Raw genomic sequence first — 26682 nt, 5'->3', positions numbered from 1 at the left:
CTGATATCACATATGATGTAATATATAGAGGTTATATCAGTACTGGAGCGTTATAAGAGGAGCGGCTGATATCATCACATATGATGTAATATATAGAGATTATATCAGTACTGGAGCGTTATAAGGGGAGCGGCTGATATCATCACATATGATGTAATATATAGAGATTATATCAGTACTGGAGCGTTATAAGAGGAGCGGCTGATATCATCACATATGATGTAATATATAGAGGTTATATCAGTACTGGAGTGTTATAAGAGGAGCGGCTGATATCACATATGATGTAATGTCTCTGTAGGAGACGTGACCGCTCTGAGAAGGAATTGAGACCGTTCCTACATCTCTCTGTCCAATGCAGAATATCACAATATATTACAATAGTCCAATGTGTAGATGCCTGTCATGGCGGTGGGCTATCCTCTGCTCTTCGCACTGTAGATGTCCATGTAGTCGATACATTGCAGCTCCGGCTGGCAGCACCCTCTGACAGGTTGGATGGTTGGTTGCATTACCCTCTGACAGGTTGGACGGTTGGTGGCAGCACCCTCTGACAGGTTGGACGGTCGGTGGCAGCACCCTCTGAAAGGTTGGACGGTTGGTGGCAGCACCCTCTGACAGGTTGGACGGTCGGTGGCAGCACCCTCTGACAGGTTGGACGGTCGGTGGCAGCACCCTCTGACAGCTTGGATGGTTGGTGGCAGCACCCTTTGACAGGTTGGACGGTCGGTGGCAGCACCCTCTGACAGGTTGGACGGTCGGTGGCAGCACCCTCTGACAGGTTGGACGGTCGGTGGCAGCACCCTCTGACAGGTTGGACGGTCGGTGGCAGCACCCTATGACAGGTTGGACGGTCGGTGGCAGCACCCTCTGACAGGTTGGACGGTCGGTGGCAGCACCCTCTGACAGGTTGGACGGTCGATGGCAGCACCCTCTGACAGGTTGGACGGTTGGTGGCAGCACCCTCTGACAGGTTGGACGGTCGGTGGCAGCACCCTCTGACAGGTTGGATGGTCGGTGGCAGCACCCTTTGACAGGTTGGATGGTCAGTGGCAGCACCCTCTGACATGTTGGATGGTCGGTGGCAGAACCCTCTGACAGGTTGGATGGTCGGTGGCAGAAACCTCTGACAGGTTGGATGATCAGTGGCAGCACCTTCTGACAGGTTGGACGTCTGCTGACAGCACCCTCTGACAGGTTAAACATCCAGTGACAGCACCCTCTGACAGGTTGGACATCCGGTGACAGCACCCTCTGACAGGTTGGATGATCAGTGGCAGCACCTTCTGACAGGTTGGACGTCTGGTGACAGCACCCTCTGACAGGTTAAACATCCAGTGACAGCACCCTCTGACAGGTTGGACGTCTGGTGACAGCACCCTCTGACAGGTTGGACGTCTGGTGACAGCACCCTCTGACAGGTTGGACGTCTGGTGACAGCACCCTCTGACAGGTTGGACGTCTGGTGACAGCACCCTCTGACAGGTTGGACGTCCGGTGACAGCACCCTCTGACAGGTTGGACGTCTGGTGACAGCACCCTCTGACAGGTTGGACGTCCGTTGACAGGCTGCCTGCTGACGGGCTCCATCTAGCAGAGGTTGAAGTCCCTGGTCTTTTGGCCCATGGGGTGGCGTCTTCTCCTCTTGGGTTGCACACAGTCCGGCCCATAGTTCGGCCAATGGAAGTTCTTTAGGTTGAGGGGACAGTTCTCGGCCCCGATTTCCTCCGTCTCAGAGTCCTCGTCTTGTGGGAAGGGGAACGTCCGGCCCGGATATGTTTCTTTTAACATGTTCTCAAAACACATCTGCAGGTTCCTTCCGGCCTCCGCAACCTCTGAGTCCTCCTGTGAGAATGAGGCAGAGACACGGGTCAGTCCCTAATCCCAGATATTACAGACACTTTATTAGGGCTCTGTTCACACATTTGGCACATGCACTGGGAAAGCTCTGCTACATCCACCACATGTATCCATAGGCGTCTGTGCCCCCGTGTATAGGGGAGGATGAGAGGGAGGCGAACTACAGAGCCCAGCTATAGAGCTTCCTCAGGGACCCTATGATGATGTAACAGTCCATATATAGTAACTGTCCATAAGGAGAGTCTCCCAGGGCTTCCCTTCTGCGAGTGGACAACATATCCCACTGTATGCCTGTACTTATACCTATACATATGCCTGTACTCATACCTATACATATGCCTGTACTCATACCTATACATATGCCTGTACTTATACCTATACCTGTACTTATACCTATACATATGCCTATACCTGTACTTATACCTATACATATGCCTATACCTGTACTTATACCTATACATATGCCTATACTTATACCTATACATATGCCTATACCTGTACTCATACCTATACATATGCCTGTACTCATACCTATACATATGCCTGTACTCATACCTATACATATGCCTGTACTCATACCTATACATATGCCTGTACTCATACCTATACATATGCCTGTACTTATACCTATACATATGCCTATACCTGTACTTATACCTATACATATGCCTATACCTGTACTTATACCTATACATATGCCTATACCTGTACTTATACCTATACATATGCCTATACCTGTACTTATACCTATACATATGCCTATACTTATACCTATACATATGCCTATACCTGTACTTATACCTATACATATGCCTATACCTGTACTTATACCTATACATATGCCTATACCTGTACTTATACCTATACATATGCCTATACCTGTACTTATACCTATACATATGCCTCTACCTATACCTATACCTATACCTGTACTTATACCTATACATATACCTATACCTATATATATACCTGTACTTATACCTATACATATGCCTGTACTTATACCTATACATATACCTGTACTTATACCAATACATATGCCTGTACTTATACCTATACATATACCTGTACGTATACCTATACATATGCCTGTACGTATACCTATACATATACCTGTACGTATACCTATACATATACCTGTACGTGTACGTATACCTATACATATGCCTGTACTTATACCTATACATATGCCTGTACTTATACCTATACATATGCCTGTACTTGTACCTATACATATGCCTATACCTGTACTTATACCTGTACTTATACCTATACATATACCTGTACTTATACCTATACATATACCTGTACTTATACCTATACATATACCTGTACTTATACCTATACATATACCTGTACTTATACCTATACATATACCTGTACTTATACCTATACATATACCTGTACTTATACCTATACATATACCTGTACTTATACCTATACATATGCCTGTACCTATGCCTATACATATGCCTGTACCTATGCCTATACATATACCTGTACCTATACATATACCTGTACTTATACCTATACATATGCCTGTACTTATACCTATACCTGTACCTATACATATGCCTATACCTGTACTTATACCTATACATAAACTTATACCTATACATATGCCTATACCTGTACTTTTACCTATACATATACCTGTACCTATACATATGCCTATACCTGTACTTATACCTATACATATACCTGTACTTATACCTATACATATGCCTATACCTGTACCTATATCTATACATATGCCTATACCTGTACCTATACATATGCCTATACCTGTGCCTATACATATGCCTATACCTGTACCTATACATATACCTGTACTTATACATATACATATGCCTATACCTGTACCTATACCTATGCCTATACCTGTACTTATACCTATACATATGCCTATACCTGTACTTATACCTATACCTGTACTTATACCTATACCTGTACTTATACCTATACATGTGCCTATACCTGTACTTATACATGTACTTATACCTATACATATGCCTATACCTGTACTTATACCTGTACTTATACCTATACCTGTACTTATACCTATACCTGTACTTATACCTATACATATACCTATACCTGTACTTATACCTGTACTTATACCTATATCTGTACTTATACCTATACATATGCCTATACCTGTACTTATACCTATACATATGCCTATACCTGCACCTATACCTGTACTTATACCTATACATATACCTGTACTTATACCTATACCTGTACTTATACCTATACATATGCCTATACCTGTACTTATACCTATACATGTGCCTATACCTGTACTTATACCTATACATGTGCCTATACCTGTACTTATACCTATACATGTACTTATACATATGCCTATACCTGTACCTATACATATGCCTTTACTTGTACCTATACATATGCCTATACTTGTACCTATACTTATGTCCATACCTGTACCTATACTTATGTCCATACCTGTACCTACACTTATGTCCATACCTGTACCTATACTTATGTCCATACCTGTACCTATACTTATGTCTATACCTGTACTTATGCCCGTACCTATACTTATGCCCATACCTGTACCTATACTTATGCCCATATCCATACCTATACTTATCCCATACCTGTCCCTATACTTATGCCCATGCCCATACCCGTACCTATACTCATGCCCGTACCTATACTTATGCCCATACCTGTACCTATACCCATACCTATACCCATACCTGTACCCATGAACGTACCTATACTTATGTCCATACCTATACTTATGTCCATTCCTGTACCTATACCCATACCTGTACCTATACTTATGCCCATACGGTACCTATACTTATGCCCATACCTATACTTATTCCCATACCCGTACCTATACTTATGCCCATACTTGTACCTATACTTATGCCCATACCCGTACCTATACTTATGCCCGTACCTATACTTATTCCCATACCAATACTTATGCCCATACCCGTACCTGTGCTTATGCCCGTACCTATACTTGTGCACATACCTGTACCTATACTTGTGCCCATACCCGTACCTATACTTGTGCCCATACTTATGGCTGAACCTATACCTTTGCCAATACCTGTACCTATATTTTTACCTGTAACTATACCTATAATTATGACTTTACCTACACTTATGACTATACCTGTACCTATACCTAGGTCTATACCGTTACCTATGCCAGTGCACATGCTTATGTCTATACCTGTGCCTGTCCCTATGTCTATACCTGTACCTGAACCTGTTCCTTTGCATGTACTTGAACAGTGGTATACATCACATCCTTCCATCAGAGATATAAATGGTGCCCAGTTTATACCTCCCTCATGGAAATAACATTTGTACTTTTTCATACGGATTGTCCTGTATTGCACACTCTAGCCGGGAATTCAGCCAACTCTATCTCCCTCCTACATTGCTATAGTCAAGAAAGTGTAATGGGAAGGAGATGGCTGAATTCCCAGCTAGAGTGTCCAGTACACAGGAACAGGAAGTCCATTACAGGATGAACACCAGACAGGACGGTGGGCAGACGACAACAGAGCAGAAGGAGAGCATGAAAGGCAACAGAAAAGAAAGACAGTAAAATATTATTGACAGACAGTTGAATATAGTTTGAATTGTCGGAGAACCCCTTTAATGTGTCTACATGAGGTCCGGCCATACTGTTCTGATCCATTAGGGGAGACGCCCGGACACTGAACATTGTGGACACCGCTGTGTGATCTATATCTCCTGTTACTGAGCGCCATTCATAATCGCTCCGGCTACTCAGATCATGTTTCACATCCTGGTATCGTATAACCCCACCGGCTGGCCGCGCCACATTTATATCACACAATGGAATTAATTAATGTAAGCCTGAACCAATATTGATATAGTCCAAGCAAACATCCCCCCCACCCCAGAAAAGAGGCTGGTCATGGTGTGTTTCCCAATAGGGGGATGCAAAACTACAACTCTCATCATGCCCGGACAGCCTTTGGCTGTCCGGGCATGCTGGGAGTTGTAGTTTTGCAGCAGCTGGAGGCACGCAAGTTGGGAAACACTGTTTTAACCATATGGTTAGACATCCAGGACATCACAGAGCTCCTTACTCTCTACCTTCCCTTCCTGTCTTTGGAGGGATCATGTTTAACATCCTGGGCAGCAGATAATGCAGAATCAGTAAGAGAGCTACTCCCTGTATACCTCCTTGTAATAGAGAGGTATACAGGGAAATGAGTTAGGGTGCATTCACACCACATTTTTGCAATACAGTTCCCGTATACGTTTTCTATGTGAAAACCGTATGGAACCGTATTGGAAAACGTATGCATTGACTCTCCATTGAAAACCGTACGCCAAGCGATGCATCAGGTTGTGTCCGTTTTGCATCCTGTACGGTTTTGTCCGTTTTTTTTCCTGTACCCAAAACCGTAGTCTACCACGGTTTTATGTCCGGTTGAAAAACTGTATTAAACCGTATACGTTTTTTTTTTTTTTTACATGGGAGTCAATGGGAACCGTACAGAACTAGTTTTCACCATACGGTTTTTGACTTTGCACAGTTTTTTTTCTTGGAATTTCAATCAAACAAGTAAAACTTTATTCAAAATGGAGTGAAAAGTTAAAAACGTATAAGTTTTTTCTTAAAAAACGGATGCAACCGGATGTCATTTTTCAAACCGTATACGGTTTTTGTACATACGTTTTGATACAGTTTAGTCAGGTTTTGAGGAATCCGTTTTTCCTCAAAAAACTGATACGGGAACTGTATTGCAAAAACGTGGTGTGAATGCAGCCTTATGGGAAATGTTGTCCTTCACATTCATAATCCTTCCTACAGAAAGCCCTGGCAGCATTGAAACAGCAGTGCTACACAGTCGGGCAGCATCGAAACAGCAGTGCTACACAGTCGGGCAGCATGGAAACAGCAGTGCTACACAGTCGGGCAGCATTGAAACAGCAGTGCTACACAGTCGGGCAGCATCGAAACAGCAGTGCTACACAGTCGGGCAGCATCGAAACAGCAGTGCTACACAGTCGGGCAGCATCGAAACAGCAGTGCTACACAGTCGGGCAGCATGGAAACAGCAGTGCTACACAGTCGGGCAGCATCGAAACAGCAGTGCTACACAGTCGGGCAGCATGGAAACAGCAGTGCTACACAGTCGGGCAGCATCGAAACAGCAGTGCTACACAGTCGGGCAGCATCGAAACAGCAGTGCTACACAGTCGGGCAGCATGGAAACAGCAGTGCTATACAGTCGGGCAGCATGGAAACAGCAGTGCTACACAGTCGGGCAGCATCGAAACAGCAGTGCTACACAGTCGGGCAGCATCGAAACAGCAGTGCTACACAGTCGGGCAGCATCGAAACAGCAGTGCTACACAGTCGGGCAGCATCGAAACAGCAGTGCTACACAGTCGGGCAGCATGGAAACAGCAGTGCTACACAGTCGGGCAGCATGGAAACAGCAGTGCTACACAGTCGGGCAAGATAGGTCATTATTTCAATGGGCCGCCTGGTCATCTTTCATACGTACACATACTCTTATGTGGTTTTCACTAGATTGGAAACCCTTTACTATACGGTACAGAGGCACCCAGAAAAAAAGTGCTACTGTGTGCCTAGAGAGCGACACCTGATAGAAGTATGCAAAGAGCAGTGTGAAAAAAAACTGGAGCTGTGGGAAGTTATTGTATTACTCATTGCCATAACAAAATCCTAGAATTCTCTGAACAGAATCAGTCTCCTTCCTCCTCTGACAGCTGACAATATAGCCCCTTCTTACTTCTCCTAAGGAAGGAGTCTCCTTGGCTATACTGCCATGGAACTGCACAGATTCTGCTCCTTCCTCCTCTGGCAGCTGAAAATATAGTTTTACATCTTACATTGCCTGCTAAGGAGTCTTCACAGCTATGGATGGGGGTAGTGACTGAGCATGTGTGTCCTCCAGCACTCAGCCCATCAGGTGGAGGAGGACAGTGACTGAGCATGTGTGTCCTCCAGCACTCAGCTCATCAGGTGGAGGAGGACAGTGACTGAGCATGTGTGTCCTCCAGCACTCAGCCCATCAGGTGGAGGAGGAGAGTGACTGAGCATGTGTGTCCTCCAGCACTCAGCCCATCAGGTGGAGGAGGAGAGTGACTGAGCATGTGTGTCCTCCAGCGCTCAGCCCATCAGGTAGAGGAGGACAGTGACTGAGCATGTGTGTCCTCCAGCACTCAGCCCATCAGGTGGTGGAGGACAGTGACTGAGCATGTGTGTCCTCCAGCACTCAGCTCATCAGGTAGAGGAGGAGAGTGACTGAGCATGTGTGTCCTCCAGCACTCAGCCCATCAGGTGGATGGGGACAGTGACTGAGCATGTGTGTCCTCCAGCACTCAGCTCATCAGGTGGAGGAGGACAGTGACTGAGCATGTGTGTCCTCCAGCACTCAGCCCATCAGGTGGAGGAGGAGAGTGACTGAGCATGTGTGTCCTCCAGCACTCAGCCCATCAGGTGGAGGAGGAGAGTGACTGAGCATGTGTGTCCTCCAGCACTCAGCCCATCAGGTGGATGGGGACAGTGACTGAGCATGTGTGTCCTCCAGCGCTCAGCCCATCAGGTAGAGGAGGACAGTGACTGAGCATGTGTGTCCTCCAGCACTCAGCCCATCAGGTGGTGGAGGACAGTGACTGAGCATGTGTGTCCTCCAGCACTCAGCTCATCAGGTAGAGGAGGAGAGTGACTGAGCATGTGTGTCCTCCAGCACTCAGCCCATCAGGTGGATGGGGACAGTGACTGAGCATGTGTGTCCTCCAGCACTCAGCTCATCAGGTGGAGGAGGACAGTGACTGAGCATGTGTGTCCTCCAGCACTCAGCCCATCAGGTGGATGGGGACAGTGACTGAGCATGTGTGTCCTCCAGCACTCAGCCCATCAGGTGGATGTGCACGGTGCTATAGTCTGTAAACAACAGGTGGCGCCATACTATGTTGGTAAATCATGATCTGTACAATGGACATCACAATGAATATTAGGACATCCCCTTTATTTTCATAAATCCTGACACCCCCTTTAATCTTACAGCCTGGAATGTTGTCCCCACAGGATCTCACCCCATTCCGGGCACCAGACCACCTCTACTTACATAATTAAACTTGGCACAGTTCCAGAACATGAGCCTTATGTCAGACACCAGCTCCTCGGGGGCGGAGTAATGAGGGATGTGGCGCTTCTGAAGCTTCTTCCGGATGATTGACAGGTCCATGGGCCTCTTTATAATCTGGTAATAGTGACGTGCCTTCATTAAAAGACGTGCATATAACAAACACAACCATTAGAGGAGCAGAAGGATCCAGGCGGGTGTCTCACATATCTGGGGGGGGGGGGGGCACAGCAGAACAGAGGAATAAGGAGGGGGTCACAGCAGAACAGAGGAATAAGGAGGAGTCACAGCAGAACAGAGGAATAAGGAGGGCTCACAGCAGAACAGAGGAATAAGGAGGGCTCACAGCAGAACAGAGGAATAAGGAGGGCTCACAGCAGAACATAGGAATAAGGAGGGGTCACAGCAGAACAGAGGAATAAGGAGGGCTCACAGCAGCACAGAGGAATAAGGAGGGGGTCACAGCAGAACAGAGGAATAAGGAGGGCTCACAGCAGAACATAGGAATAAGGAGGGGTCACAGCAGAACAGAGTAATAAGGAGGAGTCACAGCAGAACAGAGGAATAAGGAGGAGTCACAGCAGAACAGAGGAATAAGGAGGGGTCACAGCAGCACAGAGGAATAAGGAGGGGTCACAGCAGAACATAGGAATAAGGAGGGGGTCACAGCAGAACATAGGAATAAGGAGGGGGTCACAGCAGCACAGAGGAATAAGGAGGGGTCACAGCAGAACATAGGAATAAGGAGGGGTCACAGCAGAACAGAGGAATAAGGAGGGCTCACAGCAGAACAGAAGAATAAGGAGGGGGTCACAGCAGAACAGAGGAATAAGGAGGGGTCACAGCAGAACATAGGAATAAGGAGGGGTCACAGCAGAACAGAGGAATAAGGAGGGCTCACAGCAGAACAGAAGAATAAGGAGGGGGTCACAGCAGAACAGAGGAATAAGGAGGGCTCACAGCAGAACATAGGAATAAGAAGGGGTCACAGCAGAACATAGGAATAAGGAGGGCTCACAGCAGAACAGAGGAATAAGGAGGGCTCACAGCAGAACAGAGGAATAAGGAGGGGGTCACAGCAGCACAGAGGAATAAGGAGGAGTCACAGCAGCACAGAGGAATAAGGAGGGGGTCACAGCAGAACAGAGGAATAAGGAGGAGTCACAGCAGCACAGAGGAATAAGGAGGGGTCACAGCAGAACAGAGGAATAAGGAGGGCTCACAGCAGCACATAGGAATAAGGAGGGCTCACAGCAGCACAGAGGAATAAGGAGGGGGTCACAGAAGAACAGAGGAATAAGGAGGGGGTCACAGAAGAACAGAGGAATAAGGAGGGGGTCACAGAAGAACAGAGGAATAAGGAGGGGGTCACAGAAGAACAGAGGAATAAGGAGGGCTCACAGCAGCACAGAGGAATAAGGAGGGGGTCACAGCAGAACAGAGGAATAAGGAGGGGTCACAGAAGAACAGAGGAATAAGGAGGGCTCACAGCAGCACAGAGGAATAAGGAGGGGGTCACAGCAGCACAGAGGAATAAGGAGGGGTCACAGAAGAACAGAGGAATAAGGAGGAGTCACAGCAGCACAGAGGAATAAGGAGGGGGTCACAGCAGAACAGAGGAATAAGGAGGAGTCACAGCAGAACAGAGGAATAAGGAGGGGTCACAGCAGAACAGAGGAATAAGGAGGAGTCACAGCAGCACAGAGGAATAAGGAGGGGTCACAGCAGAACAGAGGAATAAGGAGGGCTCACAGCAGCACAGAGGAATAAGGAGGAGTCACAGCAGCACAGAGGAATAAGGAGGGGTCACAGAAGAACAGAGGAATAAGGAGGGCTCACAGCAGCACAGAGGAATAAGGAGGGGGTCACAGCAGAACAGAGGAATAAGGAGGGGTCACAGCAGCACAGAGGAATAAGGAGGGCTCACAGCAGCACAGAGGAATAAGGAGGAGTCACAGCAGCACAGAGGAATAAGGAGGAGTCACAGCAGCACAGAGGAATAAGGAGGGGGTCACAGCAGGACAGAGGAATAAGGAGGGCTCACAGCAGCACAGAGGAATAAGGAGGGGTCAAAGCAGAACAGAGGAATAAGGAGGAGTCACAGCAGCACAGAGGAATAAGGAGGAGTCACAGCAGCACAGAGGAATAAGGAGGGGTCTCAGTAGAACAGAGGAATAAGGAGGGCTCACAGCAGCACAGAGGAATAAGGAGGAGTCTCAGCAGCACAGAGGAATAAGGAGGGGTCACAGCAGAACAGAGGAATAAGGAGGGGTCACAGCAGCACAGAGGAATAAGGAGGGCTCACAGCAGCACAGAGGAATAAGGAGGGCTCACAGCAGCACAGAGGAATAAGGAGGGGTCACAGCAGAACAGAGGAATAAGGGGTCACAGCAGCACAGAGGAATAAGGAGGGCTAACAGCAGCACAGAGGAATAAGGAGGGGGTCACAGCAGAACAGAGGAATAAGGAGGGGGTCACAGCAGAACAGAGGAATAAGGAGGGGTCACAGCAGCACAGAGGAATAAGGAGGGCTCACAGCAGCACAGAGGAATAAGGAGGAGTCTCAGCAGCACAGAGGAATAAGGAGGGGTCACAGCAGCACAGAGGAATAAGGAGGGCTCACAGCTGCACAGAGGAATAAGGAGGAGTCACAGCAGAACAGAGGAATAAGGAGGAGTCACAGCAGAACAGAGGAATAAGGAGGGGTCACAGCAGCACAGAGGAATAAGGAGGAGTCACAGTAGAACAGAGTAATAAGGAGGGGTCACAGCAGAACAGAGGAATAAGGAGGAGTCTCAGCAGAACAGAGGAATAAGGAGGGGTCACAGCAGCACAGAGGAATAAGGAGGAGTCACAGCAGAACAGAGGAATAAGGGGTCACAGCAGAACAGAGGAATAAGGAGGAGTCTCAGCAGAACAGAGGAATAAGGAGGGGTCACAGCAGCACAGAGGAATAAGGAGGTGTCACAGCAGAACAGAGGAATAAGGAGGGGTCACAGCAGCACAGAGGAATAAGGAGGTGTCACAGCAGAACAGAGGAATAAGGAGGGGTCACAGCAGCACAGAGGAATAAGGAGGAGTCACAGCAGAACAGAGGAATAAGGGGTCACAGCAGAACAGAGGAATAAGGAGGAGTCTCAGCAGAACAGAGGAATAAGGAGGAGTCACAGCAGCACAGAGGAATAAGGAGGAGTCACAGCAGAACAGAGGAATAAGGAGGAGTCACAGCAGAACAGAGGAATAAGGAGGGGGTCACAGCAGCACAGAGGAATAAGGAGGAGTCACAGCAGAACAGAGTAATAAGGAGGGGTCACAGCAGAACAGAGTAATAAGGAGGGGTCACAGCAGAACAGAGGAATAAGGAGGAGTCTCAGCAGAACAGAGGAATAAGGAGGGGTCACAGCAGCACAGAGGAATAAGGAGGAGTCACAGCAGAACAGAGGAATAAGGGGTCACAGCAGAACAGAGGAATAAGGAGGAGTCTCAGCAGAACAGAGGAATAAGGAGGGGTCACAGCAGCACAGAGGAATAAGGAGGGCTCACAGCAGCACAGAGGAATAAGGAGGGGTCACAGCAGCACAGAGGAATAAGGAGGGGTCACAGCAGCACAGAGGAATAAGGAGGTGTCACAGCAGAACAGAGGAATAAGGAGGGGTCACAGCAGCACAGAGGAATAAAGAGGAGTCACAGCAGCACAGAGGAATAAGGAGGGGTCACAGCAGAACAGAGGAATAAGGAGGGGTCACAGCAGCACAGAGGAATAAGGAGGGCTCACAGCAGCACAGAGGAATAAGGAGGAGTCTCAGCAGAACAGAGGAATAAGGAGGGGTCACAGCAGCACAGAGGAATAAGGAGGGCTCACAGCAGCACAGAGGAATAAGGAGGAGTCACAGCAGAACAGAGGAATAAGGAGGGGCCACAGCAGCACAGAGGAATAAGGAGGAGTCACAGCAGAACAGAGGAATAAGGAGGGCTCACAGCAGCACAGAGGAATAAGGAGGGCTCACAGCAGAACGGGAGGAATAAGGAGGGGTCACAGCAGAACAGAGGAATAAGGAGGAGTCACAGCAGAACAGAGGAATAAGGAGGGGTCACAGCAGCACAGAGGAATAAGGAGGAGTCACAGCAGAACAGAGTAATAAGGAGGGGTCACAGCAGAACAGAGGAATAAGGAGGAGTCTCAGCAGAACAGAGGAATAAGGAGGGGTCACACACAGCAGCACAGAGGAATAAGGAGGAGTCACAGCAGAACAGAGGAATAAGGGGTCACAGCAGAACAGAGGAATAAGGAGGAGTCTCAGCAGAACAGAGGAATAAGGAGGGGTCACAGCAGCACAGAGGAATAAGGAGGGGTCACAGCAGAACAGAGGAATAAGGGGTCACAGCAGAACAGAGGAATAAGGAGGAGTCACAGCAGAACAGAGGAATAAGGAGGGGTCACAGCAGCACAGAGGAATAAGGAGGAGTCACAGCAGAACAGAGTAATAAGGAGGGGTCACAGCAGAACAGAGGAATAAGGAGGAGTCTCAGCAGAACAGAGGAATAAGGAGGGGTCACAGCAGTACAGAGGAATAAGGAGGAGTCACAGCAGAACAGAGGAATAAGGGGTCACAGCAGAACAGAGGAATAAGGAGGAGTCTCAGCAGAACAGAGGAATAAGGAGGGCTCACAGCAGCACAGAGGAATAAGGAGGTGTCACAGCAGAACAGAGGAATAAGGAGGGGTCACAGCAGCACAGAGGAATAAGGAGGGGTCACAGCAGAACAGAGGAATAAGGAGGTGTCACAGCAGAACAGAGGAATAAGGAGGGGTCACAGCAGCACAGAGGAATAAGGAGGAGTCACAGCAGCACAGAGGAATAAGGAGGGGTCACAGCAGAACAGAGGAATAAGGAGGTGTCACAGCAGAACAGAGGAATAAGGAGGGGTCACAGCAGCACAGAGGAATAAGGAGGAGTCACAGCAGCACAGAGGAATAAGGAGGGGTCACAGCAGCACAGAGGAATAAGGAGGGGTCACAGCAGAACAGAGGAATAAGGAGGGGTCACAGCAGCACAGAGGAATAAGGAGGGCTCACAGCAGCACAGAGGAATAAGGAGGAGTCTCAGCAGAACAGAGGAATAAGGAGGGGTCACAGCAGTACAGAGGAATAAGGAGGGCACACAGCAGCACAGAGGAATAAGGAGGAGTCACAGCAGAACAGAGGAATAAGGAGGGCTCACAGCAGAACAGAGGAATAAGGAGGAGTCTCAGCAGAACAGAGGAATAAGGAGGGGTCACAGCAGCACAGAGGAATAAGGAGGGCTCACAGCAGCACAGAGGAATAAGGAGGAGTCACAGCAGAACAGAGGAATAATGAGGGGCCACAGCAGCACAGAGGAATAAGGAGGAGTCACAGCAGAACAGAGGAATAAGGAGGGCTCACAGCAGCACAGAGGAATAAGGAGGGGTCACAGCAGAACAGAGGAATAAGGAGGGGGTCACAGAAGAACAGAGGAATAAGGAGGGGTCACAGCAGCACAGAGGAATAAGGAGGAGTCACAGCAGAACAGAGTAATAAGGAGGGGTCACAGCAGAACAGAGGAATAAGGGGTCACAGCAGAACAGAGGAATAAGGAGGGGGTCACAGCAGAACAGAGGAATAAGGAGGGGTCACAGCAGCACAGAGGAATAAGGAGGTGTCACAGCAGAACAGAGGAATAAGGAGGGGTCACAGCAGCACAGAGGAATAAGGAGGAGTCTCAGCAGAACAGAGGAATAAGGAGGGGTCACAGCAGCACAGAGGAATAAGGAGGAGTCACAGCAGAACAGAGGAATAAGGGGTCACAGCAGAACAGAGGAATAAGGAGGAGTCTCAGCAGAACAGAGGAATAAGGAGGAGTCACAGCAGCACAGAGGAATAAGGAGGGGGTCACAGCAGCACAGAGGAATAAGGAGGTGTCACAGCAGAACAGAGGAATAAGGAGGGGTCACAGCAGCACAGAGGAATAAGGAGGGGTCACAGCAGAACAGAGGAATAAGGAGGGGTCACAGCAGCACAGAGGAATAAGGAGGAGTCACAGCAGCACAGAGGAATAAGGAGGGGTCACAGCAGAACAGAGGAATAAGGAGGGGTCACAGCAGCACAGAGGAATAAGGAGGGCTCACAGCAGCACAGAGGAATAAGGAGGAGTCTCAGCAGAACAGAGGAATAAGGAGGGGTCACAGCAGCACAGAGGAATAAGGAGGGCTCACAGCAGCACAGAGGAATAAGGAGGAGTCACAGCAGAACAGAGGAATAAGGAGGGCTCACAGCAGAACAGAGGAATAAGGAGGGGCCACAGCAGCACAGAGGAATAAGGAGGAGTCTCAGCAGAACAGAGGAATAAGGAGGGGTCACAGCAGTACAGAGGAATAAGGAGGGCACACAGCAGCACAGAGGAATAAGGAGGAGTCACAGCAGAACAGAGGAATAAGGAGGGCTCACAGCAGAACAGAGGAATAAGGAGGAGTCTCAGCAGAACAGAGGAATAAGGAGGGGTCACAGCAGCACAGAGGAATAAGGAGGGCTCACAGCAGCACAGAGGAATAAGGAGGAGTCACAGCAGAACAGAGGAATAATGAGGGGCCACAGCAGCACAGAGGAATAAGGAGGAGTCACAGCAGAACAGAGGAATAAGGAGGGCTCACAGCAGCACAGAGGAATAAGGAGGGGTCACAGCAGAACAGAGGAATAAGGAGGGGGTCACAGAAGAACAGAGGAATAAGGAGGGGTCACAGCAGCACAGAGGAATAAGGAGGAGTCACAGCAGAACAGAGTAATAAGGAGGGGTCACAGCAGAACAGAGGAATAAGGGGTCACAGCAGAACAGAGGAATAAGGAGGGGGTCACAGCAGAACAGAGGAATAAGGAGGGGTCACAGCAGCACAGAGGAATAAGGAGGTGTCACAGCAGAACAGAGGAATAAGGAGGGGTCACAGCAGCACAGAGGAATAAGGAGGAGTCTCAGCAGAACAGAGGAATAAGGAGGGGTCACAGCAGCACAGAGGAATAAGGAGGAGTCACAGCAGAACAGAGGAATAAGGGGTCACAGCAGAACAGAGGAATAAGGAGGAGTCTCAGCAGAACAGAGGAATAAGGAGGAGTCACAGCAGCACAGAGGAATAAGGAGGGGGTCACAGCAGCACAGAGGAATAAGGAGGTGTCACAGCAGAACAGAGGAATAAGGAGGGGTCACAGCAGCACAGAGGAATAAGGAGGGGTCACAGCAGAACAGAGGAATAAGGAGGGGTCACAGCAGCACAGAGGAATAAGGAGGAGTCACAGCAGCACAGAGGAATAAGGAGGGGTCACAGCAGAACAGAGGAATAAGGAGGGGTCACAGCAGCACAGAGGAATAAGGAGGGCTCACAGCAGCACAGAGGAATAAGGAGGAGTCTCAGCAGAACAGAGGAATAAGGAGGGGTCACAGCAGCACAGAGGAATAAGGAGGGCTCACAGCAGCACAGAGGAATAAGGAGGAGTCACAGCAGAACAGAGGAATAAGGAGGGCTCACAGCAGAACAGAGGAATAAGGAGGGGCCACAGCAGCACAGAGGAATAAGGAGGAGTCTCAGCAGAACAGAGGAATAAGGAGGGGTCACAGCAGAACAGAGGAATAAGGAGGGCTCACAGCAGAACAGAGGAATAAGGAGGGGCCACAGCAGCACAGAGGAATAAGGAGGAGTCACAGCAGAACAGAGGAATAAGGAGGGCTCACAGCAGAACAGAGGAATAAGGAGGGGCCACAGCAGCACAGAGGAATAAGGAGGAGTCACAGCAGAACAGAGGAATAAGGAGGGCTCACAGCAGCACAGAGGAATAAGGAGGGCTCACAGCAGAACAGAGGAATAAGGAGGGCTCACAGCAGAACAGAGGAATAAGGAGGGGGTCACAGCAGAACAGAGGAATAAGGAGGGCTCACAGCAGCACAGAGGAATAAGGAGGGCTCACAGCAGAACAGAGGAATAAGGAGGATGAATGCAGACTGCAGTATAGACTGGAATACACCATGTAACATAAGGAGCTGTTAGTGACTAATAGAGGGGTCCCAGGAGAGATTATGTAAGACCACCCCCCATCCCCCACTGTTCTGTGCAGGAAAGGGAGTGCTCCATGTTAGAGCGCCCCCCTAGGACTGTGCTGGGACTGATACTTACTACGGGGCTGACCGGTTCCTGGAAGGGGACGCTGAGACTATTACAGTACAAGGACAGCACCAGCTTCTCACACCTCTGAGGAGGGAAACAACTCGTTATAATACTGTGCTACAATGTATCACAGACTGTATCACAAGCTAAGATTAGATACAGAAGCTCAGCTCTTGGAATCACACATGGTAGATTTAGATACACAGCTCAGCACAAAGTATCACACATGATAGGATTAGATACACAGCTCAGCAGACGTTATCACACGATAGGATTAGATACACAGCTCAGCAGACGTTATCACACATGATAGGATTAGATACACAGCTCAGCACACAGTATCACATGATAGGATTAGATACACTGCTCAGCACACAGTATCACACATGATAGGTTTAGATACACATACTCGGCACATAGTATCACACATGATAGGCTTAAATACATACTCAGAAGACAGTATCACACATGATAGGTTTAGATACACATTTAGCAGACACTATCACACATGGTAGGTTTAGATACACATACTCAGCACACAGTATCACATGATAAGATTAGATACACATACTAAGCACACAGTATCACATTATAGGATTAAATACACATACTCAGCACACAGTATCACATGATAGGATTAGATACACATACTCGGCACACAGTATCACATGATAGGTTTAGATACACATACTCAGCACATGGCATCACATGATAGGATTAGATACACATACTCAGCACAGAGTATCACACATGATAGGTTTAGATACACACTCAGCACACAGTATCACATGATAGGATTAGATACACATACTCAGCACACAGTATCACATGATAGGATTAGATACACATACTCAGCCCACAGTACAGCCCACAGTATCACACATGATAGGATTAGATACACATACTCAGCCCATGGCATCACATGATAGGATTAGATACACATACTCAGCACAGAGTATCACACATGATAGGTTTAGATACACATACTCAGCACACAGTATCCCATGATAGGATTAGATACACATACTCAGCACACAGTATCCCATGATAGGATTAGATACACATACTCAGCACACAGTATCACATGATAGGATTAGATACACATACTCGGCACACAGTATCACAGGATAGGTTTAGATACACATACTCAGCACACAGTATCACACATGATAGTATTAGATACACATACTCAGCACACAGTATCACACATGATAGGATTAGATACACATACTCCGCACACAGTATCACACATGATAGGATTAGATACACATACTCAGCACACAGTATCACACATGATAGGATTAGATACACATACTCAGCACACAGTATCACATGATAGGATTAGATACACATACTCAGCACACAGTATCACAGGATAGGTTTAGATACACATACTCAGCACACAGTATCACATGATAGGATTAGATACACATACTCAGCACACAGTATCACACATGGTAGGTTTAGATACACATACTCAGCACACAGTATCACAGGATAGGATTAGATACACATACTCAGCACACAGTATCACAGGATAGGATTAGATACACATACTCAGCACACAGTATCACATGATAGGATTAGATACACATACTCAGCACACAGTATCACACATGATAGGATTAGATACACATACTCAGCACACAGTATCACATGATAGGATTAGATACACATACTCAGCACACAGTATCACACATGATAGGATTAGATACACATACTCAGCACACAGTATCACACATGATAGGATTAGATACACATACTCAGCACACAGTATCACATGATAGGATTAGATACACATACTCAGCACACAGTATCACATGATAGGATTAGATACACATACTCAGCACACAGTATCACACATGATAGGATTAGATACACATACTCAGCACACAGTATCACACATGATAGGATTAGATACACATACTCAGCACACAGTATCACAGGATAGGATTAGATACACATACTCAGCACATAGTATCACATGATAGGATTAGATACACATACTCAGCACACAGTATCACACATGATAGGATTAGATACACATACTCAGCACACAGTATCACACATGATAGGATTAGATACACATACTCAGCACACAGTATCACATGATAGGATTAGATACACATACTCAGCACACAGTATCACACATGATAGGATTAGATACACATACTCAGCACACAGTATCACATGATAGGATTAGATACACATACTCAGCACACAGTATCACACATGATAGGATTAGATACACATACTCAGCACACAGTATCACACATGTACCCCCTGTCGCTCACCCTCTCGTCCACGGCGTCCAGATGCGGTAACATTCCCTCTTCGATCTTGTTCTCGCGGCTGTATCGCGTATTGTCGCAGTCGTACTCCACTTCTGGCTTGTTCAGGTTCCTGCACAGCGTACACACCCATTCACCGCTGGAACAAACACATCAGGTTATTACACAACAGGCCAGACAATAGCGCCCCCTAGGACACAATCCCAGTACGTGGTGCAGACCTGTGTCTGGTCAGCAGGGGGCAGCAGATAGCTTTTCCTCACTAAAGTCCAGTGTTTCCTAATCTAGGTGCCTCCAGCTGTTTCAAAACTACAACTCCCAGCATGCCCAGACAGCCAAAGGCTGTCAGGGCATGCTGGAAGTTGTAGTTTTGCAACAGCTGGAGGCACCCTGGTTGGAAAACACTACTAGAATCTATTAGAGAAGTCTTTATTGGGTTAATAAATTCCTCAGCACTGTTATGGGGACCCCATTATAACGTATACATACCCCGGGAAGCTGAGGAGGGCCGGCACGTGGCAGGACAAGTGGTAAACCTTCGGGCAGGTGTCGCAGCAGAGCATCTCGCCGCCGTTCAGACACACGGCGCAGAAATCCTCGTTCTCGATGTGATCCGTTTTTTTGGGGGGCGCGGAGCTCATTTTGCACTCTTGGGGGGGCTCAGGCTCCGGCTCCACTATGTGTTTGATCTCCTGAGATCCCCCCGTGTAGGACTGGATCCGAGGGAAAGGATGAGGCGGCGGCGCAGGGACGGGATGGGCAGCGGCCGGCGGGACGTGGTCAGAGCCATACGGGATTGTAGGGTGCGGGGAGATCTCTGCGGAGGAGGACGAATTGTCTGCATTCACCTGCAAATAAGGATCAGATCAAACACTACGGCCTCCAGAGCTGCACTCACTATTCTGCTGTTACATCATGTCTTATCCTCCAGAGCTGCACTCACTATTCTGCTGTTACATCATGTCTTATCCTCCAGAGCTGCACTCACTATTCTGCTGTTACATCATGTCTTATCCTCCAGAGCTGCACTCACTATTCTGCTGTTACATCATGTCTTATCCTCCAGAACTTGTTCCTCTTTGGGGGATGAAGCAGATACAATGCCACAAATCAGAGTCCAGCAGATCACAGGATGTCAGCTACCAGCAGAATAGTGAGTGCAGCTCTGGGTGTGATGTAGGACACAGGTACTGACATACCTTTATGGACATGCTTTTATATCGGGCGCCATATTTAACCAGCAGGCGCAGAGATCCGTCCTCGTCCTTGGTCTGCGGCTGCACCTTAAAGACGGGGAGCTCCCCGGAGGGCGGGGGGTAGATCTTCAGACGCTCCAGGCGCACGTACGGGATCTTGGTTTCTTTTGGTTCTGACCTAAAACATTACAAAATATTTTCTTCTTAGGCCGCATTCACATTTAGTTTTTGCAATATGGTTGCCGTATCTGGTTTAATTGAAAAAACCGTATCGAACCGTGTTGCAAACCGTTTATATAGACATTTCATTGTAAACTGTAGCGTCAGGCTGTGTACGTTTTGCATCATTTACGGGTTTATACGTTTTTTAACGGTACACCAAACCGTATCCAACCTGTATCCGTTTATATTAAAATGGAGTTCTATGGTAACCGTATTAAACCGTATGTGCGTACGGTTACATCCAGTTTGCACAATACTGTTTTTCATTTTATTTATTTATATATTTATTTTTTAGAATTTTTTGGGGAAATTCAATAAAAAAATAACTTTATTTAAAATGTTGACAAACATAAAACCGTATCCGTTTTTTCCAAGAAAACGTATTAAAACTTATGCAAACGGACATCTGTTTTCAAACTGTATTTCGGTCCGGTTTGAAGACATAAGTTTTTTGTACAGATACTGGATCCGTATTGTAAAAACGCGATGTGAATGCAGCCTTACAAATATTAAAACAGCAACAACCTTCTCCGAGGATTATAAGACGATTATTATAGTTTGTGAAGCCTCCACAACCTTAAAGGGGTACTCCGCCCTTGGACATCTTATCCCCAATCCAAAGGATAGGGGATTAGACGTCTGATCCCGGGGGTCCCGCGGGACTATCCTTTGGATAGGGGATAAGATGTCTAGGGGCGGAGCACCCCTTTAAACTGTTCATCAGATATAAAGATCAGAAGAAAATCCTCGTCCTTTACGCTGCCGGCTGCATTCACAGAACCAGGATCAGGTGATGTAGAGAAGGTTGTGACCCCGATCAGTGTCCCCGCAGGGAAGGTCACCACCTGCGCCGTCTGACTTTGAACGCCGCACCATGAGATTAGGAAGGACTTTTGGTGCTTGTTGTTCTGATCCTCCGTGCTGATCCTGCGCCGCCCGTCACTAATCTCATGTTGTGACCTTGGTAACAGCGCAGGAGCGATCCCCAGAACTATGGGGGAGATTATATCAGCTCTAGAGGCCCTATTCACACCACATTAATGTATATGTCAGGAAACCCCCAAAAAACATACAACAGACATGACCACAGACCCCGGTCACCTAACAGAGGCCAAAAAGGGTAATCATGGCCTCCAATCAATTGTTTACATTTCTATATGTATCCTGAGTGATATCATATAGATATAACAACACAACAATTAACAAATAGCTGACACAAAACATACACATGTATATATAGATCTGTACATTATATCGTGTATATATCCTGTACTGATCCAGAGTTACATCAGGATCAGTGTCCTGTGTTACCTGCTCGTGTTGTCCTGTTGTTTCTCCTTCTGGAAGCGATTCTCTGTATCTGTAAAGATTACACATTGTTATATTGTATCTGATCTATTATATTGTATCTGATCTACTATATTGTATCTGATCTATTATATTATATCTGATCTATTATATCTGATCTATTATATCTGATCTATTATATTATATCTGATCTATTATATTATATCTGATCTATTATATTGTATCTGATCTATTATATTGTATCTGATCTATTATATTGTATCTGATCTATTATATTATATCTGATCTATTATATTATGTCTGATCTATTATATTGTATCTGATCTGTTATATTATATCTGATCTATTATATTGTATCTGATCTATTATATTATATCTGATCTATTATATTGTATCTGATCTATTATATTGTATCTGATCTGTTATATTATATCTGATCTATTATATTGTATCTGATCTATTATATTGTATCTGATCTGTTATATTATATCTGATCTATTATATTGTATCTGATCTGTTATATTATATCTGATCTATTATATTGTATCTGATCTGTTATATTGTATCTGATCTATTATATTATATCTGATCTATTATATTATATCTGATCTATTATATTGTATCTGATCTATTATATTGTATCTGATCTATTATATTGTATCTGATCTATTATATTGTATCTGATCTATTATATTATATCTGATCTATTATATTATGTCTGATCTATTATATTGTATCTGATCTGTTATATTATATCTGATCTATTATATTGTATCTGATCTATTATATTATATCTGATCTATTATATTGTATCTGATCTATTATATTGTATCTGATCTGTTATATTATATCTGATCTATTATATTGTATCTGATCTATTATATTATATCTGATCTATTATATTGTATCTGATCTATTATATTATATCTGATCTATTATACTGTATCTGATCTATTATATTGTATCTGATCTGTTATATTATATCTGATCTATTATATTGTATCTGATCTATTATATTGTATCTGATCTATTATATTATATCTGATCTGTTATATTGTATCTGATCTATTATATTGTATCTGATCTATTATATTATATCTGATCTGTTATATTGTATCTGATCTGTTATATTGTATCTGATCTATTATATTATATCTGATCTATTATATTGTATCTGATCTATTATATTGTATCTGATCTATTATATTAAATCTGATCTGTTATATTGTATCTGATCTGTTATATTGTATCTGATCTATTATATTATATCTGATCTATTATATTGTATCTGATCTATTATATTGTATCTGATCTATTATATTGTATCTGATCTGTTATATTATATCTGATCTATTATATTGTATCTGATCTATTATATTATATCTGATCTGTTATATTGTATCTGATCTGTTATATTATATCTGATCTATTATATTGTATCTGATCTGTATTATTATATCTGATCTATTATATTGTATCTGATCTGTTATATTATATCTGATCTATTATATTGTATCTGATCTGTTATATTATATCTGATCTATTATATTGTATCTGATCTATTATATTGTATCTGATCTGTTATATTGTATCTGATCTGTTATATTGTATCTGATCTGTTATATTGTATCTGATCTGTTATATTGTATCTGATCTGTTATATTGTATCTGATCTATTATATTGTATCTGATCTATTATATTGTATCTGATCTGTTATATTGTATCTGATCTGTTATATTGTATCTGATCTGTTATATTGTATCTGATCTGTTATATTGTATCTGATCTATTATATTGTATCTGATCTGTTATATTGTATCTGATCTGTTATATTGTATCTGATCTGTTATATTGTATCTGATCTGTTATATTGTATCTGATCTATTATATTGTATCTGATCTATTATATTATATCTGATCTGTTATATTATATCTGATCTATTATATTGTATCTGATCTGTTATATTATATCTGATCTGTTATATTGTATCTGATCTGTTATATTGTATCTGATCTGTTATATTGTATCTGATCTGTTATATTGTATCTGATCTGTTATATTGTATCTGATCTGTTATATTGTATCTGATCTGTTATATTGTATCTGATCTATTATATTGTATCTGATCTATTATATTGTATCTGATCTGTTATATTGTATCTGATCTGTTATATTATATCTGATCTGTTATATTGTATCTGATCTATTATATTGTATCTGATCTATTATATTGTATCTGATCTGTTATATTGTATCTGATCTGTTATATTGTATCTGATCTGTTATATTGTATCTGATCTATTATATTGTATCTGATCTATTATATTATATCTGATCTATTATATTATATCTGATCTGTTATATTATATCTGATCTATTATATTGTATCTGATCTATTATATTATATCTGATCTATTATATTGTATCTGATCTATTATATTGTATCTGCTCTATTATATTGTATCTGATCTGTTATATTATATCTAATCTATTATACTATATCTGATCTATTATATTGTATCTAATCTATTATATTATATCTGATCTATTATATTATATCTGATCTATTATATTGTATCTGCTCTATTATATTGTATCTGATCTGTTATATTATATCTAATCTATTATACTATATCTGATCTATTATATTGTATCTGATCTGTTATATTGTATCTGATCTGTTATATTGTATCTGATCTGTTATATTATATCTGATCTATTATATTGTATCTGATCTATTATATTATATCTGATCTGTTATATTATATCTGATCTATTATATTGTATCTGATCTATTATATTATATCTGATCTATTATATTGTATCTGATCTATTATATTGTATCTGATCTATTATATTGTATCTGATCTGTTATGTTATATCTGATCTGTTATATTATATCTGATCTATTATATTATATCTGATCTGTTATATTATATCTGATCTATTATATTGTATCTGATCTATTATATTATATCTGATCTGTTATATTATATCTGATCTGTTATATTATATCTGATCTATTATATTATATCTGATCTATTATATTATATCTGATCTGTTATATTACATCTGATCTGTTATATTATATCTGATCTGTTATATTATATCTGATCTGTTATATTGTATCTGATCTATTATATTGTATCTGATCTGTTATATTATATCTGATCTATTATCTTTGATCTATTATATTATATCTGATCTATTATATTATATCTGATCTGTTATATTACATCTGATCTGTTATATTATATCTGATCTGTTATATTTGATCTATTATATTATATCTGATCTATTATCTTTGATCTATTATATTATATCTGATCTATTATATTATATCTGATCTGTTATATTACATCTGATCTGTTATATTATATCTGATCTGTTATATTTGATCTATTATATTATATCTGATCTATTATATTATATCTGATCTGTTATATTTGATCTATTATATTATATCTGATCTATTATATTGTATCTGATCTATTATATTATATCTTATCTATTATATTGTATCTGATCTGTTATATTGTATCTGATCTGTTATATTATATCTGATCTATTATATTATATCTGATCTGTTATATTATATCTGATCTGTTATATTATATCTGATCTATTATATTGTATCTGATCTATTATATTATATCTGATCTGTTATATTATATCTGATCTGTTATATTATATCTGATCTATTATATTATATCTGATCTATTATATTATATCTGATCTGTTATATTATATCTGATCTGTTATATTTGATCTATTATATTATATCTGATCTATTATATTATATCTGATCTGTTATATTATATCTGATCTGTTATATTTGATCTATTATATTATATCTGATCTATTATATTATATCTGATCTGTTATATTTGATCTATTATATTATATCTGATCTGTTATATTGTATCTGATCTGTTATATTATATCTGATCTATTATATTATATCTGATCTGTTATATTATATCTGATCTGTTATATTGTATCTGATCTGTTATATTTGATCTATTATATTATATCTGATCTGTTATATTATATCTGATCTGTTATCTTTGATCTATTATATTATATCTGATCTATTATCTTTGATCTATTATATTATATCTGATCTATTATCTTTGATCTATTATATTATATCTGATCTATTATATTATATCTGATCTATTATATTATATCTGATCTGTTATATTATATCTGATCTGTTATATTTGATCTATTATATTATATCTGATCTATTATATTATATCTGATCTGTTATATTATATCTGATCTGTTATATTTGATCTATTATATTATATCTGATCTATTATATTATATCTGATCTGTTATATTTGATCTATTATATTATATCTGATCTGTTATATTGTATCTGATCTGTTATATTATATCTGATCTATTATATTATATCTGATCTGTTATATTATATCTGATCTGTTATATTGTATCTGATCTGTTATATTTGATCTATTATA

At 43.0% G+C, this 26682-nt stretch overlaps 1 protein-coding gene across 2 annotated transcripts in view; it reads right to left on the bottom strand.

The window, feature by feature from the left end:
* Positions 1-258: 258 nt before the first annotated feature.
* The window catches only part of TRIM66 (tripartite motif containing 66), a 46160-nt gene continuing 19736 nt past the window's right edge, over positions 259-26682 (bottom strand). The window contains exons 12-18 of one of the 2 annotated variants that reach the window (XM_056554369.1): positions 22197-22245; positions 20667-20841; positions 19957-20315; positions 19471-19606; positions 17186-17260; positions 8991-9143; positions 259-1845 (exon numbers count right to left, since the gene is read on the bottom strand). In XM_056554369.1, the coding sequence (XP_056410344.1) occupies positions 1591-1845; positions 8991-9143; positions 17186-17260; positions 19471-19606; positions 19957-20315; positions 20667-20841; positions 22197-22245 (1202 nt within the window). In that variant the 3' untranslated portion in view covers positions 259-1590. The remainder of the gene's footprint in view (positions 1846-8990; positions 9144-17185; positions 17261-19470; positions 19607-19956; positions 20316-20666; positions 20842-22196; positions 22246-26682) is intronic. The other variant, XM_056554370.1, reaches the window with a different exon arrangement.

Source organism: Hyla sarda, unplaced genomic scaffold (genome assembly GCF_029499605.1).
Source record: "Hyla sarda isolate aHylSar1 unplaced genomic scaffold, aHylSar1.hap1 scaffold_69, whole genome shotgun sequence".
NCBI lineage: Eukaryota > Metazoa > Chordata > Amphibia > Anura > Hylidae > Hyla > Hyla sarda.
This window is presented reverse-complemented; position numbering and strand designations above follow the sequence as displayed.